General features: G+C 39.2%; 1 protein-coding gene and 2 non-coding genes across 3 annotated transcripts in view; 1 reads left to right on the plus strand and 2 right to left on the minus strand.

Moving 5' to 3' along the window:
• The window catches only part of LOC106536086 (pleckstrin homology domain-containing family A member 7), a gene marked incomplete at its 5' end in the record, with an annotated part of 32,032 nt that overhangs the window by 9,017 nt on the left and 9,337 nt on the right, over window positions 1–13,678 (plus strand). The window contains 12 exon segments of the mRNA XM_014033256.1: window positions 605–658; window positions 908–991; window positions 1,823–1,888; window positions 4,715–4,795; window positions 5,089–5,238; window positions 5,403–5,504; window positions 6,523–6,634; window positions 6,819–6,949; window positions 7,047–7,241; window positions 7,359–7,455; window positions 8,801–8,883; window positions 9,647–9,913. Coding sequence (XP_013888710.1) covers window positions 605–658; window positions 908–991; window positions 1,823–1,888; window positions 4,715–4,795; window positions 5,089–5,238; window positions 5,403–5,504; window positions 6,523–6,634; window positions 6,819–6,949; window positions 7,047–7,241; window positions 7,359–7,455; window positions 8,801–8,883; window positions 9,647–9,913 — 1,422 coding nt within the window.
• trnam-cau (transfer RNA methionine (anticodon CAU)) lies at window positions 4,350–4,421 on the minus strand. Its single transcript has one exon. It is a non-coding gene; the product is annotated as a tRNA-Met (tRNA).
• On the minus strand, window positions 4,425–4,497 carry trnar-ccu (transfer RNA arginine (anticodon CCU)). Its single transcript has one exon. It is a non-coding gene; the product is annotated as a tRNA-Arg (tRNA).

The following is a 13,678-nucleotide window of genomic DNA, read 5'->3' on the forward strand; positions in this document are numbered from 1 at the left end:
ACACACACACACACACGTGTGTGTGTGTGTGTGTGTGTGTGTAAGGCACTATTTTATTATGTAAAAGAATTACAAGGGCTAATATTTGCATGTCTAGGGAAGAAAATATAAAATATATAAAACAGGGTTCTTTCATATTAATTACCACTGCTTGTACTATTTTGTACTATTTTTATAGATTTGTGTATAATATTGCTTTGTATTTTTATTTGTAAATACCTGTAAAGTTAACCTCAATGTATTCTGTGTATATATTGATATGACTTCGCCTATCAAAATAACGTAACCATTATATGAATGTCCATTATAAGTATGCAGTTTTATAACAACATGTCTCAACTTTACAACAAAAAAAATCTGTTTGAAAAGCCGATGAAAACGGACCAAGTTATGGTTATTTAAATAGTAAATACACCACACACATTCATGTTAGGAGTGGGCAAGCTCCCCGTCCCAAGATGGCCGCCATGTGAGGACGTCTGTCTCCATTGGCCAACAGCGGATACGACTTATCTAGTCTTTATATATATCTATGGTTTAAATAATGACTTTAATTCCTGTTAGCACATATCACTAATATCCTCCTACATTTTTCACCTTTCAGGCTGATGACACATATATGCAGCTGAAGAAGGACTTAGAGTATCTGGATCTAAAGGTGAGAAAATAGCTATTTTTTTTGCTGGACCTTCACTGATTTGATTCTTTAACATTTAGTGTATCTTGCTGACACACTCTTCTTCTGTCGAACCAAAGCAGCTGCAACAGGCTTCTGTGTGTAACTAAGCATTCCCAAAGACTAAAGCGTAATGGTCTCTAACTCTCGACTGCTTTTAGAAGCGTCTCAGCCAAAGCAGCCGTCATAATGTGACTGCGGCTCTGTGTCTCTGTGATTCTTGACTCCCAGATCAGAGCTCTAGAGCCGCTGATCCTCGCAGTTCACAGTTTACTACTGCACTGCACTGCTGGGCCTCTCAGGCCTATAATGAACGTAAGCTCAATGTGTCTGTGCGTAAGTGTGTGTGTGTGTCTGCCCAGTGAATATTCTGAAACGAGAGGTACGCTCCATCTGTGCATTTCTGCCTCTGCATGTTTGTAGTGTGATGAGAGTAAGGAGCTGTAGTCTCTCCATGTCTGTGAGAGTGCTTCTTTCAGGCGTCTGTGTTCCAGAAAAAATATCCCATCGCTTTACAGCACAGTACTCACAGATCAACCAGCATTAGACCTTTGATGTCATTTCCTCCCCTTCCCCACCTACATGTGGCTGTGTTGACAATGCTGTTGAATTCTGGGCATGGGATGGCTCGGCAGTGCATGTGTTGTGGCTGTGGCTGTGAAATGGCGGTGGTTGTAAAGCCAGCTGCTTCTACCATCATCTCTGAAACGCTGCACACCTCCTCAATGCTGCAAAGCTGCAAAATTTTGTTCTGACAAATAGTTTCCAATTGTAAGGAGAAGCTTTTGTCAGGAAATTTTGTTGTGCATCTAGTAGTTTTAAATGCAGGCACTGTACTGTTATCTTTCGATTCAAAGTGAGCACTTTGTGAGCACGTGTTAAAGGCAAATCGTTTTGTGCAGAGCTTCAAAGTCTCCATAGCCACTGTGTTGTTCATGACAAGAGCTGATTTTGTGTGCCAGAAGTCACTCATAATGTCATGTTCCTAAAGGTAGAAGAATGTCGCAGAGACTGTAGTCCACCCTTTTGCCTTGTAGTCGTTTCCAGCTGCTATATGTGTTTTGCACCTTAAATACCAGGAAATCAGACAGTTTGTTTTAGCATATAAATAAAACCAAGTATTGTTTCTTATTTTTTAATTTTCAGGTAGCTGGAAGTCAGACATTGAAGGAATCAGGGAAACCTGTGAAAGTTGCAGAAAGCGATGTGGATGTAAGTATTAGATTAAAAACTCCTAAAAAGATTCTCTTCATAAATAATTTACACTCAGTTTTAATTCCTCTAATGAAATGTATTTATTTATAAATAAATTTATTTATGTAAATACTGTAGATGTCAAGGAAGAGTTTAATTCTCAAAATGTTTCATCTAGTTCTTTTACTTTGATTAAAAAAACGTATTGCAATTAGGCCGAAGTGGGTAATTAATGTGTTAATGTGCAAAAACGTTTAACTGGGTTATCATTGTGATTGTAAGTGTTCTAAGTCATGTAAATGTATGATTTTTAAATTAAACTCAGCTTAGCTTTTCTACTGTCTGCTTCACAAAGTGTGCAATGAAACTGGCTCTGGGTCAATTGCTATTTTCACAAAATTGTATCTCTGAAACTTTGGCTACGTTCACACTGCAGGTCTTAATGCTCAGTTCCGATTTTTTGAAAAAATCAGATCTTTTTGTGTTGAACGTTCACATTACATTTTAAATGTGACCTGCATCAGACCCCTGTGTGAACGCTCCACAGCACTGATGTGACACACATGCGCAGTAAAAGACGTGACGTCTCATCAGCCGGCTTGTTTATTTACAGAGCTAGCATGGATGCTACATTTTGCACATCGAATCAGAAGTTGTTGTTTAATCAGAGCCGATTAAATAATTATCTGACCTGCTTCTTTAGTTCAGTGTTTATATCTGAACCTGCCTCTGACCGGGATGCTCCAGTGAAGCTTTTTTTTTTTGAAAGAAACTACGAGCTGGAAAAAAGTATCGACCGAGCAGCTAACTTTAGGATCGATACTCTCAGCGACCCAGGCTGGACATCGTTATTATCATACTAATGTAAAGTAAAAAGATGAAGCAACTGGACTTGTGGTTTGGAGCTGTAAACACATGGAGCTACAGATTTAAATAGCGAGACTTGAGGTTAGTGTCTAATCGGTCCTTCACCCCCTCCTTCTGATGAAAAAGTCAGATGAATGTGACATGAGCGTTCACACTGCAGTCACTTTTAAAACATCAGATATGTATCTGATTTAAAACCACATACTGAAACAGCCTGGGTCGGATTTAAAAAAATCGGATTTGTCTCGTTCAGACTGTCATAAAAAAAATCGGATATGAGTCAGATGGGTCAAAAAAATTGGATTTGGGTCGGATTTGCCTGCAGTGTGAGCGTACCTTTTGTTCACCACTTATAGCAGTTTAGAATTGTAAGGGACTTATTGGCCGTGACTCACTTCGAGTCTGACTTTTGGAACCCAAACCCTTTTACAGTTTTTAGCAGTTCTGTGTGGTTTCCTTTCATTAAGTCAGTCATACTTAAAGTAATTTATAGTGATTTTTAGGACATATGTTTGTTCACTCAAAATGCCTCATAGAGCATTATTGTTGTAAACATTATTGATGCATTATTCCATCAGAGCAAGAAATAGAAAAGTTTTTTTTCTGACGTTCTGACAATCTTTCAACTAACTAACATTAGTTCGACTTCACAATTTTGAGTTCCGCTGCAACTGAAATGCAGCGTGAGGCCAGGCCTTACAGCGCAAAAATGCCTTTAGGTTTAGGGTATGAAAAGAAGCCATCTGCAACAGGTCTTCTTTTACTCACTTCAATCTGCTTTATACCAATGGCAGCCGCCCTGTCTGGATGGTTTAATCTTAGTAGTAGAAGTAAGTAGTAGTAGTAGTAGTAGTACCAGCTTGGTTAGGCATGGACATTCAAGGCTGTAGCTGTTGTTCCCCTCTAGACAAAAACATGAAATTCTTGTTCTATCTCTGACTGTCAGGACACAGTAGAGGGAGAAAACTAAAAGGAAAAGGACTGAATAAAAAATGATTATGAGAAAATGTTTGCAAGGTTTTTTTCAGTTTTTAGCCCTAGATTTAAGGAATCAAACAGGATCCAGGCAGTTTTAATGAGCAAATTCCAATGTTCTTTCATTTGGGCAATCCAAACAATTCCCTTTTTGGGTTTGTGTTTGCTCTTTTAAAAGGATTTCTCTCACACAGCTGCTTGAATTATTTATGCACATTTTGTCTGCAGTGAAGATCCAACAACAGCATCGTCATGGAAACCACTAGTGCTAAATAATATATTTTGTTCTGTCAATATTATTGTGTAATCACTGTGTTGCTGTTTTATCTCCAAGTGATTAAGTGACTTTACTTTAGTTGATGGTTGTTAAAGAAAATTAATGATTATCTGAGTATATCTAACACCGTTGCACCCATGCTGATAAATAGTTTTATTCATCGTCAATATGCTTACAAAAACCTGGGCTAGTGGAGCTACAGGATATTAGGCATTAAAACGAGCATTCAGAGATAAGTGTATGTGTATGCTGTCATCATTGCGTGCTCCCATACAATATTTGTCTTCTGCATTTAACCAAGGGAATCAAAATGATCCCAAGTCTGCTGCCCTACCATTGCACCACAAAATGTGGCTTGCCTAGCAGAGGATGGTTTCGATCCATCGACCTCTGGGTTATGGGCCCAGCACGCTTCCGCTGTGCCACTCTGCTGATCACCCCAGATGGGACTCGAACCCACAATCCCTGGCTTAGGAGGCCAGTGCCTTATCCATTAGGCCACTGGGGCTGTGTGATGATCAATATTCAGACCGAGCTCCACATACCTGCACACGGTCACTGCAGGTGCAGATAAAAAAGCCCATTTTTAATTAAGTAAATGGGCCACTTAATTATCAAACATCCCTTCATAGACACACACACTCTCTGATTAGCACTGAAGGATGCTGTATCACCGAGTCTCCCTTCATCTCCCTGCCTTCTCAGCTCTGTGTCTCCCCCTGCAGGTGAAGTTGAGTCGGTTATGTGAGCAGGATAAGATTCTCAAAGACCTGGAGGCCAGAATCAGCTCTTTGAAGGATGACAAGGTAAACCCTCTGTCATTTACAAGCACAAATGTTTCAAAGTTGGAACAATTTGATGTAATGGGGCCACAATTTAGTGTCAGTGAAGCTACTTGATTTTAGGTAACACGCTGTGATGCATATGTAAGTCAGGCCATGGATGTTTTACAAAAAGGAAAGTCAGGGATGTAGATATCCCAGCTTTTTCAGTTTATTAATGCACACCTAAAACCCAGAAACAGAACATTTTTAGCTGCTTAACAGGACATACTGACTGAACTGTTCTCTCCTTGTTTACCTCACACTGCTCTTTTTAGGACAAGTTGGAGAGAATACTGGATGTGTCCCACCAGCAGATGGAGCAGTATCAGGAGCAGCCGTCCCACGCCCACAAGATTGCCTACCAGCAGAGGCTGCTGCAGGAAGATCTGGTGACAATCAGGGCCCAGATATCTCGACTGTCCACGGTATCTAACCATGTCTGTGAAACGATGAGTGCTTTTGATTGGCATAGTGGCATCATTTTATTCAAATGCAAAGCCTAACAAATAAACATTAATTTCCATTGAATCTTTTTGAGCAGTTCTCTTTTTGAATTAAACAGAAAAGTGCATTTATTTGGCTTCTGCAGGAAATGGCACATTCCTGGGAGGAGTACAACAGGCTTGAAAAATCTGTGGAGCAGCTGAGGATGGCACTGCAGACACTGATGAACAACAACGACACGTCTCAGGTGAGGCCTGAAAACACCAAGATGTCCCATAATTTGTTAGTGTGCGGAGTATGTGATTAGGATGACTCTCTGCCACTACTACTACTAATTTTAGCTACACGTCTAGCAGTTGTATGTTTTCTAACAGGCCATGTTGAACTAGGGTGATTATCAGCATTAATCCATTGTTGATATGCACATTTTAATTACTTTTAGTTTTACTAAAACCAACGATTCATGAGTGCTTTGCTAACAGACAGAAAGAGTTCAATTTAATAGTTAATGATTAAAAAAATAGTTTTCAAGTTGATCATTCTCAGCCACAGGGTTACATTTCTTTATTACCAGGACAGATTTCTGTCCTCAGTAAAAACGAGAAGAAGAATTCTGTTTTATGTTGTGATTTTCATTAAAATCATTCAATCTAATTATGATGCATGGATTAAACTGCTGCTGCTTTTGACAAATAGTCAACCAGAGCTTTAGTTTTACCCAATCACAGCAAAGCAGAGTGTGCCACATTACTGAGAGACTGAAGGTGAAAGCACCCAATGCGTGGGTAATCTGAATTTTTTTTTTGCTTTAATCTCTGCAGCTACTACAGCACCAGATAGATTTTTGCTTTGTGTGTGTAAAAGTTACTAAGTTATAGTAATTTTTGTGTTTGTTATGGTCAAACAGCTGTGACATCCATTTTAAACTGGGTCGACTTCAAACGTTTTGAAGTTGTAGACGTTCTCACAGTGGTTACATTCTGAGAGTTTCATTACAGTCTGCCTGTCTGTTTATGAGATATTTTGCTAACAGACACAAATGAACAGACACAAGTTAAAACTGGCTACATTTCATAGTAGAGGGTGAAACAGTAAGTTGAGGTGGCTCAAGACTTTTGCACAGTGCTATATGGAAAACCGTAGAGTTTATAGAAGATGTACTTTTCACCGTGAAGGCACAAGAAAGCTCTTATATGCAGCAGAGATATTTGAATTAAAACTTCAAAAGGGAAGTAAAATGAGTGAAGTTTTTTTTAAACCCTCAGCAAGAAAAGGCTGAGATGAAGCGAGAGCTGTGGAGGATTGAGGACGTCATGGGGGGACTCAGTGCCAGCAAAGCCAACTACAAGATAACCATCGACTCCATCCAGAACCCAGGTGGGACACAAACAAACGCAGCCCCTTCACAATCATTTATTTTATTTATGCAACGGGTTTAAAGTTGCAGTTATGTTGGAACAATACGCACACCTATAACCTCCATGTTCTCTGTAATCCTGAAATAACTGTGATTTAAGCAAGTGCTCAAATTAAAACCTGTTTAATTTACACACCACACCAGACAGGAAATTAGTGCCTTCGCTGTCAGACCCAGCAGTGCCTTCCCACAGCACAGAGGTCCAGCCCCCTCCTCGCAGCTCCGTCTCCAGCATCCTCTCCCACACGTTGCCCCCCAGCGCCGTGCCAAAGTGGGTGAGTGTCACCTAAGTGCTCGAATCAACACAGTTACCTGTGTTAAACTTCATCCCGGGGTTCTAATGAAATCCCTCGTGGTTTTCCTGCTGCACAGGCAGAGGACAGTGCCCCACCCAGACCACCACTGCCTCGCCTCTATGACTATGAGGAGACGCCCCCGGTGGTGCCGCCCCTTCCCAAAGAGGCCTCGGTCATCCGCCACACGTCAGTGCGAGGGCTCAAACGCCAATCAGACGAAAGGAGGAGGGACAGGGACGGTGGGCAGTATGTTGCCAATGGAGATTGTAAGGTAGGCAGGTTCTGGTGACTTTAGCTACAACTTGCTACATGTCGTTCTGACAAATTAGAGGCTCTTTGGTTTATTGTGAAGAGATTCAGATCTCCTCTTGTTTAATATCTGTTCCAGACTGATTTGAGATCATACCTGAGTGAACCAGAACTGCCAGGAAGCAGCCACCAGAGTACTAGCTCTGACGCAGACTACCAGTATTACCCCAGCAAAGGTATTTGAGGAGGAATGGGTTAAATTATGATGAAGTATTAGGACCACGCAACAGGATTTATTAAATTTCTTTTATCACGAGAAAAAAGTCAGACTCTTACATCACATGTCCATTTTCCATTCCTGATTTTTTTTCCTTATTTCCTCATCGTTTTCCTCACACACCCATGTGTGTCAATGTGTTTATGAAGAAGTCCACAATGTCTTCTGGGTCACTAGTGTAATATCATATGCTTCCATCCAAAGTGCATGACAACTAAATCTATCATTGCAGCCAATAATTACAAAATGGCTAAAATATATCATATAGTCATTTGTACAATCGTTTCAAAGTCCTGCTACTGATAATCTGATGTTGATGTGCTAAAAGATTAAGTATATAGTTAAATAACCCACTTATACTATGTGAACTATAGCCACCACCAAACATTGCATTGATGTTTTTTGTTGTTGTTGTTGTTGTTGTTGTTGTTGTTGTTGTTGTTGTTGTTCATGTAGATGCTGTTTTTGATTGCAAATTAAATGAAACTGCTTCAGTTCCCACAAAAAGAACCCTCATCTAAATTTACTGAACATGTTACATAGTTTTGAAAACTTCTCAAACAACTCAGTTTTACTAAATTGTAATCTCGAAGTCTATCTTTGCATGATATTTTGAACCATATTTCAGTCCATACTGAGATCAAAAACAAGAACTTTATATACATTGCCTGGCCAATAAATAAAGTGTCCACCTGGATTTGACTAAGGTCTATGATGTGGGGCTGCTGCAGGTGGTCAGGTTTAAGTTCAGCAACAGTGTGAGCTCAGAGAAGGAGGTCAGCTGACTACCTGAAAATATATAGAATGACCAGGTTATTCCATCAATGGATTGTTTCTTCTCTGATGGCATGGCCATATTCCAAGATGACAATGCCAGGATTCATGGGGCTCTTATTGTGAAAGAGTGTTTCAGGGAGCATGAGACATCATTTTCACACATGGATTGGCTCCACAGAGTCTTTTGATGATCTTTAGGATGTGCTGGAGAAGGCTTTGTGCAGCGGTCAGACTCTACCATCATCAATGAAAGGTCTTGGTGAAAAATTAATACAACACTCTGCAGAAGCTTATCCAAACAATGCCACAGAGAATGTGTGCCACAATCAAAGCTAAAGGTGGTCAAATGAAATATTACAGTGTGTGACTTTTATTTTCTGGCAGGCAGTGTTTTTTAAATTTATTTACTTACTTACTTACCTCCTTACTTACTTACGTACTTACTTATTTGGATATTTACATCATTTAATTGTTTTCACTGCTTCACTGTGTAAATGAGGCTTTAACCAATCTACTGTGTCCATCAGGCACCACATCTCAAATGAATCAGTCCAACTCCATCTCCTCCTTCGTCACACTACGGAGGGGTCCTGGCAGCTCTGCAGTAAAGGTGAGTGAATACTGCAGCCTTTACTTTATCAGCTGATATCAGGGATTAGATAACAAATGTCATTATTTTAAACTGGTTCAAATCTTTTTGTATATCTAATCAGATAATGTAGACAATGTCATCAGTTTTGTTAGCTGAGATTTTCTTCATTTTCAGCCTGCTACGCTGTAAAAGTGTGAGCGTCATGCTTAAGTAACAAATGTTTGTTTGTGTCAAACTTTCTCAGTGTTTTTGATTATTATTTTTTTCTGATTTTGATGTAGAAATAGCAACAGAGAATTGGCCTTAATAATTGTTTTCTGTGTTCTTTTCTTGTTTTAAAGTCAAATAATTGGCTATTTAAGTGAGAGGTTTTTTTTTTTTTTACCAGATTTTCTGGCTTGTGATAAAATGTATCTTTAAGATATTTCAAATGAAAAAGTTGTTGATAGAGAATAAGGCATAAGAAATGAGTTCTAATGATGTGTCTTTCTAAGTTTCTTCCTTTTTACTGTTATATTATGTATGTTCTAAACATTTCATAACCCATTTCATAAAGGTAATTTGTATTTCTTTAAGTTTTTGGCCATTGGCTTGAACTAAGTTTTGAAATCTGCCCACCTGCTGCAACATAAACTGTATTTATTTTACAGGATATTATTGTATTATTAAAGAGCCTTCTTTATGCTAACTGTGTCTTTAGATATCATCCCTGGTATTATGTCAACCCGTTCTCATTCTACCTCTTTTTTCTGCCATCTTTTCTTCATCTTTGTCTAACTAGGAAAGACCAAAGAGTGCCTTTGAGCGTCTGTCCTCCCCCACTGAGGCCTCACAGCTGCCCATCAGCCAGCCTCGAGGCCGGATGACCGCAGAGGAGCAGCTGGAGCGGATGAAGCGCCACCAGAGGGCACTTGTCCGCGAGCGCAAGCGGAACCTTAGCCAGGGCGACCGCACCATCACGGGCCTCTCCACCTCCTCTGGCGCGACGCAGCGCTCCTCCTCTTCCTCCTCCAGGCTGCCCTCAAGCCCCTCTGACCCTCCGACCTCCGTACGTTACCCCCCTCCTCAGCGCAGCAACAGCAGGCACAGGGAGCAGCAGCTGCAGCACCAGTGCTGCTATGCCACTCTCCATCCCCCCGCCACACAATAACCTAATAACACCCTCTCACTGCCTGTCTTTGTGTAACTGGTGATTGTTGATGGTTACTGTTGGCACTAACAAGCTTAATGGCAGGACTGACTACAGCTTGGTTAACACATTAAGTACAAAGATCTCTTGGCTAGTTTTGGACATGGACAAAGTGGCTCCTTGGTTATTTTATTTTTTTAAAGGTTCAGAAGTTTAGCACTGCCTCTCTCGAGGGACCTCACTGACACAATTTTGAATGTAAATCCATAAAGAAGAGAAAAAAGAAGTGCAAGGCATCAACTCTACCTTCACTTCTTTGTTTTAATCAATAGATAGTAGAGAAGAGCCCATAGATGTACATCTGCATACTGTATGTACATTTTTATTTATTACCTGAGTGATATTTTCAGTATACAGTTGTATAGATCTATTTTGTATAGATTTGTTATATAGAGCATATAAAGAGTAGGAGGTCAGGAAAAGAAAATATCAAAAGCTTTTCAGGTTGATAAAATGATGCAACCAGAGTGGGACAAATCATGATTACACCTCCCTATGTTTTCTTCAAATGAATTCCAAGTGCCTTGTTTCAGTGATCTTTTTGCCTTTGTCCCAAATTTTAATCTCTTTACTTTGTACTTGTCAATCATAGTTTATTGAAAGCGCGCGCCAACACTTTACAGAGTCACTTATGAATGATTCAGAGAGAGCCTGCTTCGAGGTTGGTTCTCTGTGTAGATGCAGGTTTTTGTCAGGGAGATGTGGAAACATTGCTGCTTTTAAAGGAATTGTTCAGAACCTTTGAATGAGGGTTCTGTGGAATAGGTATGAACAGTTAATATCTCACCTGCTGTAGATAGCACTTTGTGCAAGCTCAGTTTGGCGAAACAGAGTTTAGTTCTGACAGATTGGACAACTACTGCTCTCTTAAAGCAACTCCAGACTCAAAACTTATATTGTGGTTTATTCAAACATTATTTATAATCCCCCATATGGTTATTCAGGTTGAACTATCAGGATCTTTCTGCAAGAAGTACTACAGGAAGTGCTGCTAATTATTCGCTTACAAATATATAAGATTCTATTTAACAAAAAACATGCAATTCAAAATTGACATCAGTTTCTAGGTTAATTAAATTGGGTTTTGATTAATTGTTTTTAACATTTTAAGTTTTAAAAAAGTAGCAATCTAATTTTGTCATTAGCTTTTTGTTCATTATTAGCTTGTTAATTTCACCAGAATTCTGGTGCATTCCATTTGTAGATGGAAGTCAAAAAAATCAACTTGAATTCGGTTTGTTCCTGTTTTTTTTCTGCGTTATTGCAATTCTGAACACCTGATGTTACTAATAAGAAAACAATATTGCTAATCAGTAGTAGAAGCAGCCAGAGGAAGGACTGAGTTAGCCTGTTTTTGTTATTTATTGTTAAAATAAAAAAACAGTATAACAAGGTCCACAAAACCAGAAAAGGCAATTTAACATGATTAACGGAGCAGGGAAGGTTAAAAAATAATTTAGTGAAAAAAAAACACAAAGCGAACTACATTTCAGTTAAGAGGACTTTCCATTGTTAAATTAAATTATTGATATATTGGTATAATGATTGTTTTTACTATTTTGTTTTAAAAAGTTGAAAACAAAGGTGATTTTTTAAAAACGGCATTTATGAATAAAACAATTTGCCAGGAGGATTAAATTGTTTTTATCATAGTTTGATTCTTCATCCCCTGTTAGAAGTCCAAGTTATCCTGATTACTGAACATAATTAGTAAATCTTGCTGCTTTTCAAGTAGCAACTGGGTTGTGTTCAAGCTGAACCTCCTATAATCACTTTCCTTCAAACTGAGTGAGTTTATCGAGCTATCTACAACAAGTACAGTATCAACTGTTCATAACATTTTCACCGAGCCTCGATTCATAAGATCTGATTTATTGTTTTAACCCCTAAAGAGATGCTCTGATATTCAGATTATATCTATTTTACAGACAGCTTTGCTCTGTTTTTGAGGTTATGCTAGCCGTGCTTCAGTCGAAATGTCAAAGATTGAAATTAAACATGGTAAACACCTGATTGATGTGATGATTCCAAATGAACACAGGAGGCTGCTGTGAGTTCACTTGTATTTTCAATATATTCCTCACCAATCTAAATTCATGAAGCAATACATAGTTTATCACGTTCTCTTGTTGCTTTGTTCACCTTTTGAAATGAAGAGTAGTTGGTCTCCACTGGAGTTTAACACGTTTATGTGGTTTGAACTAACACCAACGCCTGGACTATATGTGGATTACACGGTGTTTTATTGTCTAAGGGTAACTGATAATTATACTGACACGTTTAGAAGTTGAAAAAGAAGATCTGGGTACCTTTTAAGCGACCTATACTGTGCTGTTTTATGCATTAAATAGGAAGTTCAAGGACTGAGCTTAAATACAGTGAAGAAATAAATGTGAACAAGGAGTGGACAACTTTGTCCTGGGAGACTGGAACGAGCATCATGTTGAAAACCAAGAGATATTTAGTTTATGAATACCTCTAACTCTAAGACTCAAACAAAACATTTGAACAGAACCAAACATATTGTTTTGTGTTTCAAATTTAAACAAATCGAATCAAGTCTAGCTCCGACGTGACGCTGCTGTCCGCTCCTGGTTTTCCAACAACTATTTATTTCCAAAGCTGTCCCTTCATCCTGCTTTCATCTCTCCACAGTTCAGTGTATGAAATCAAAAAGAGAAATAGTGACAGGAATAGCAACAGAAGGTACAAACATAGCGGGGGGGACTTAGCGAACTGCTAAATGCCAACAAATTCTATGTAACTGAGAAGCAATGAACAACTTTTCTCCCTTTTCTTTTCTATCATGTAGAGATTTGCACTCAATAAAGAGTCTCTTGCTTCTGAACCTCCTCTCGACTGTTTTCTTCTTAATCTGGTGGGGGGGGGGGTATGATGAATGTTTGCATGGTTCTTTCTCTCTCTCTCTCTTTGTTTTTCGATGTGTGCGGTTTCTTCTCCTGAGCACAATGCAGCATGGGATGCGGCGTTTCTCGGGGCATGTGAACGTGCCGACAGGTCAGACTCTGCAGGCTGCTGGAGTGGAGGGATGCATGCATGGTTTTGGTTTCTCCTTGGATGCTTACTACTCACAAGTAACCACACAAAACACACAATGAGCGTTGGTTTTTTTTCCAGAGTCGTGTTATTTTTGGGGAGGTTAATGAGCTGCTGTGGGGTGGAGAGGAGGGTGTGGTGTGTTTGGATCTGCAGCTTCCAGGAACACAAACAAATGATCTGCTCCAGCTCGTTCTGTGGTCATAGTGCCAAATATCAGAAGGTTCTGGCTGTGATTAGTTGTAGATACACACAGTCAATATCCAATGTATCTCCCTGTAGCGACACTAAATTTTTCCAAAAACTTAAGACATATTAGTGATTTAGCATCCATCGTTCTGTAGCATGCACATTTCAAACTCATGGTCCGTGGCCCAGATCTGGTCTTTCTTTCAGTTTTAGCTGGTCATTCATTTTATTTATTTATTTTTTTTCAGTTTTAGAACTGGCCTGCCAATCTGTGACAAGTCAAATCTCTTATCACTGAGCATACTTACTTATGCTTAATTAGCTCATTTTGAAGCTACGGAAAACTTATGTTGAACTTAAATCTTTTAATAATAATAA

This window comes from Austrofundulus limnaeus, unplaced genomic scaffold, assembly GCF_001266775.1.
Source record: "Austrofundulus limnaeus strain Quisiro unplaced genomic scaffold, Austrofundulus_limnaeus-1.0 Scaffold1678, whole genome shotgun sequence".
NCBI classification, from domain to species: domain Eukaryota; kingdom Metazoa; phylum Chordata; class Actinopteri; order Cyprinodontiformes; family Rivulidae; genus Austrofundulus; species Austrofundulus limnaeus.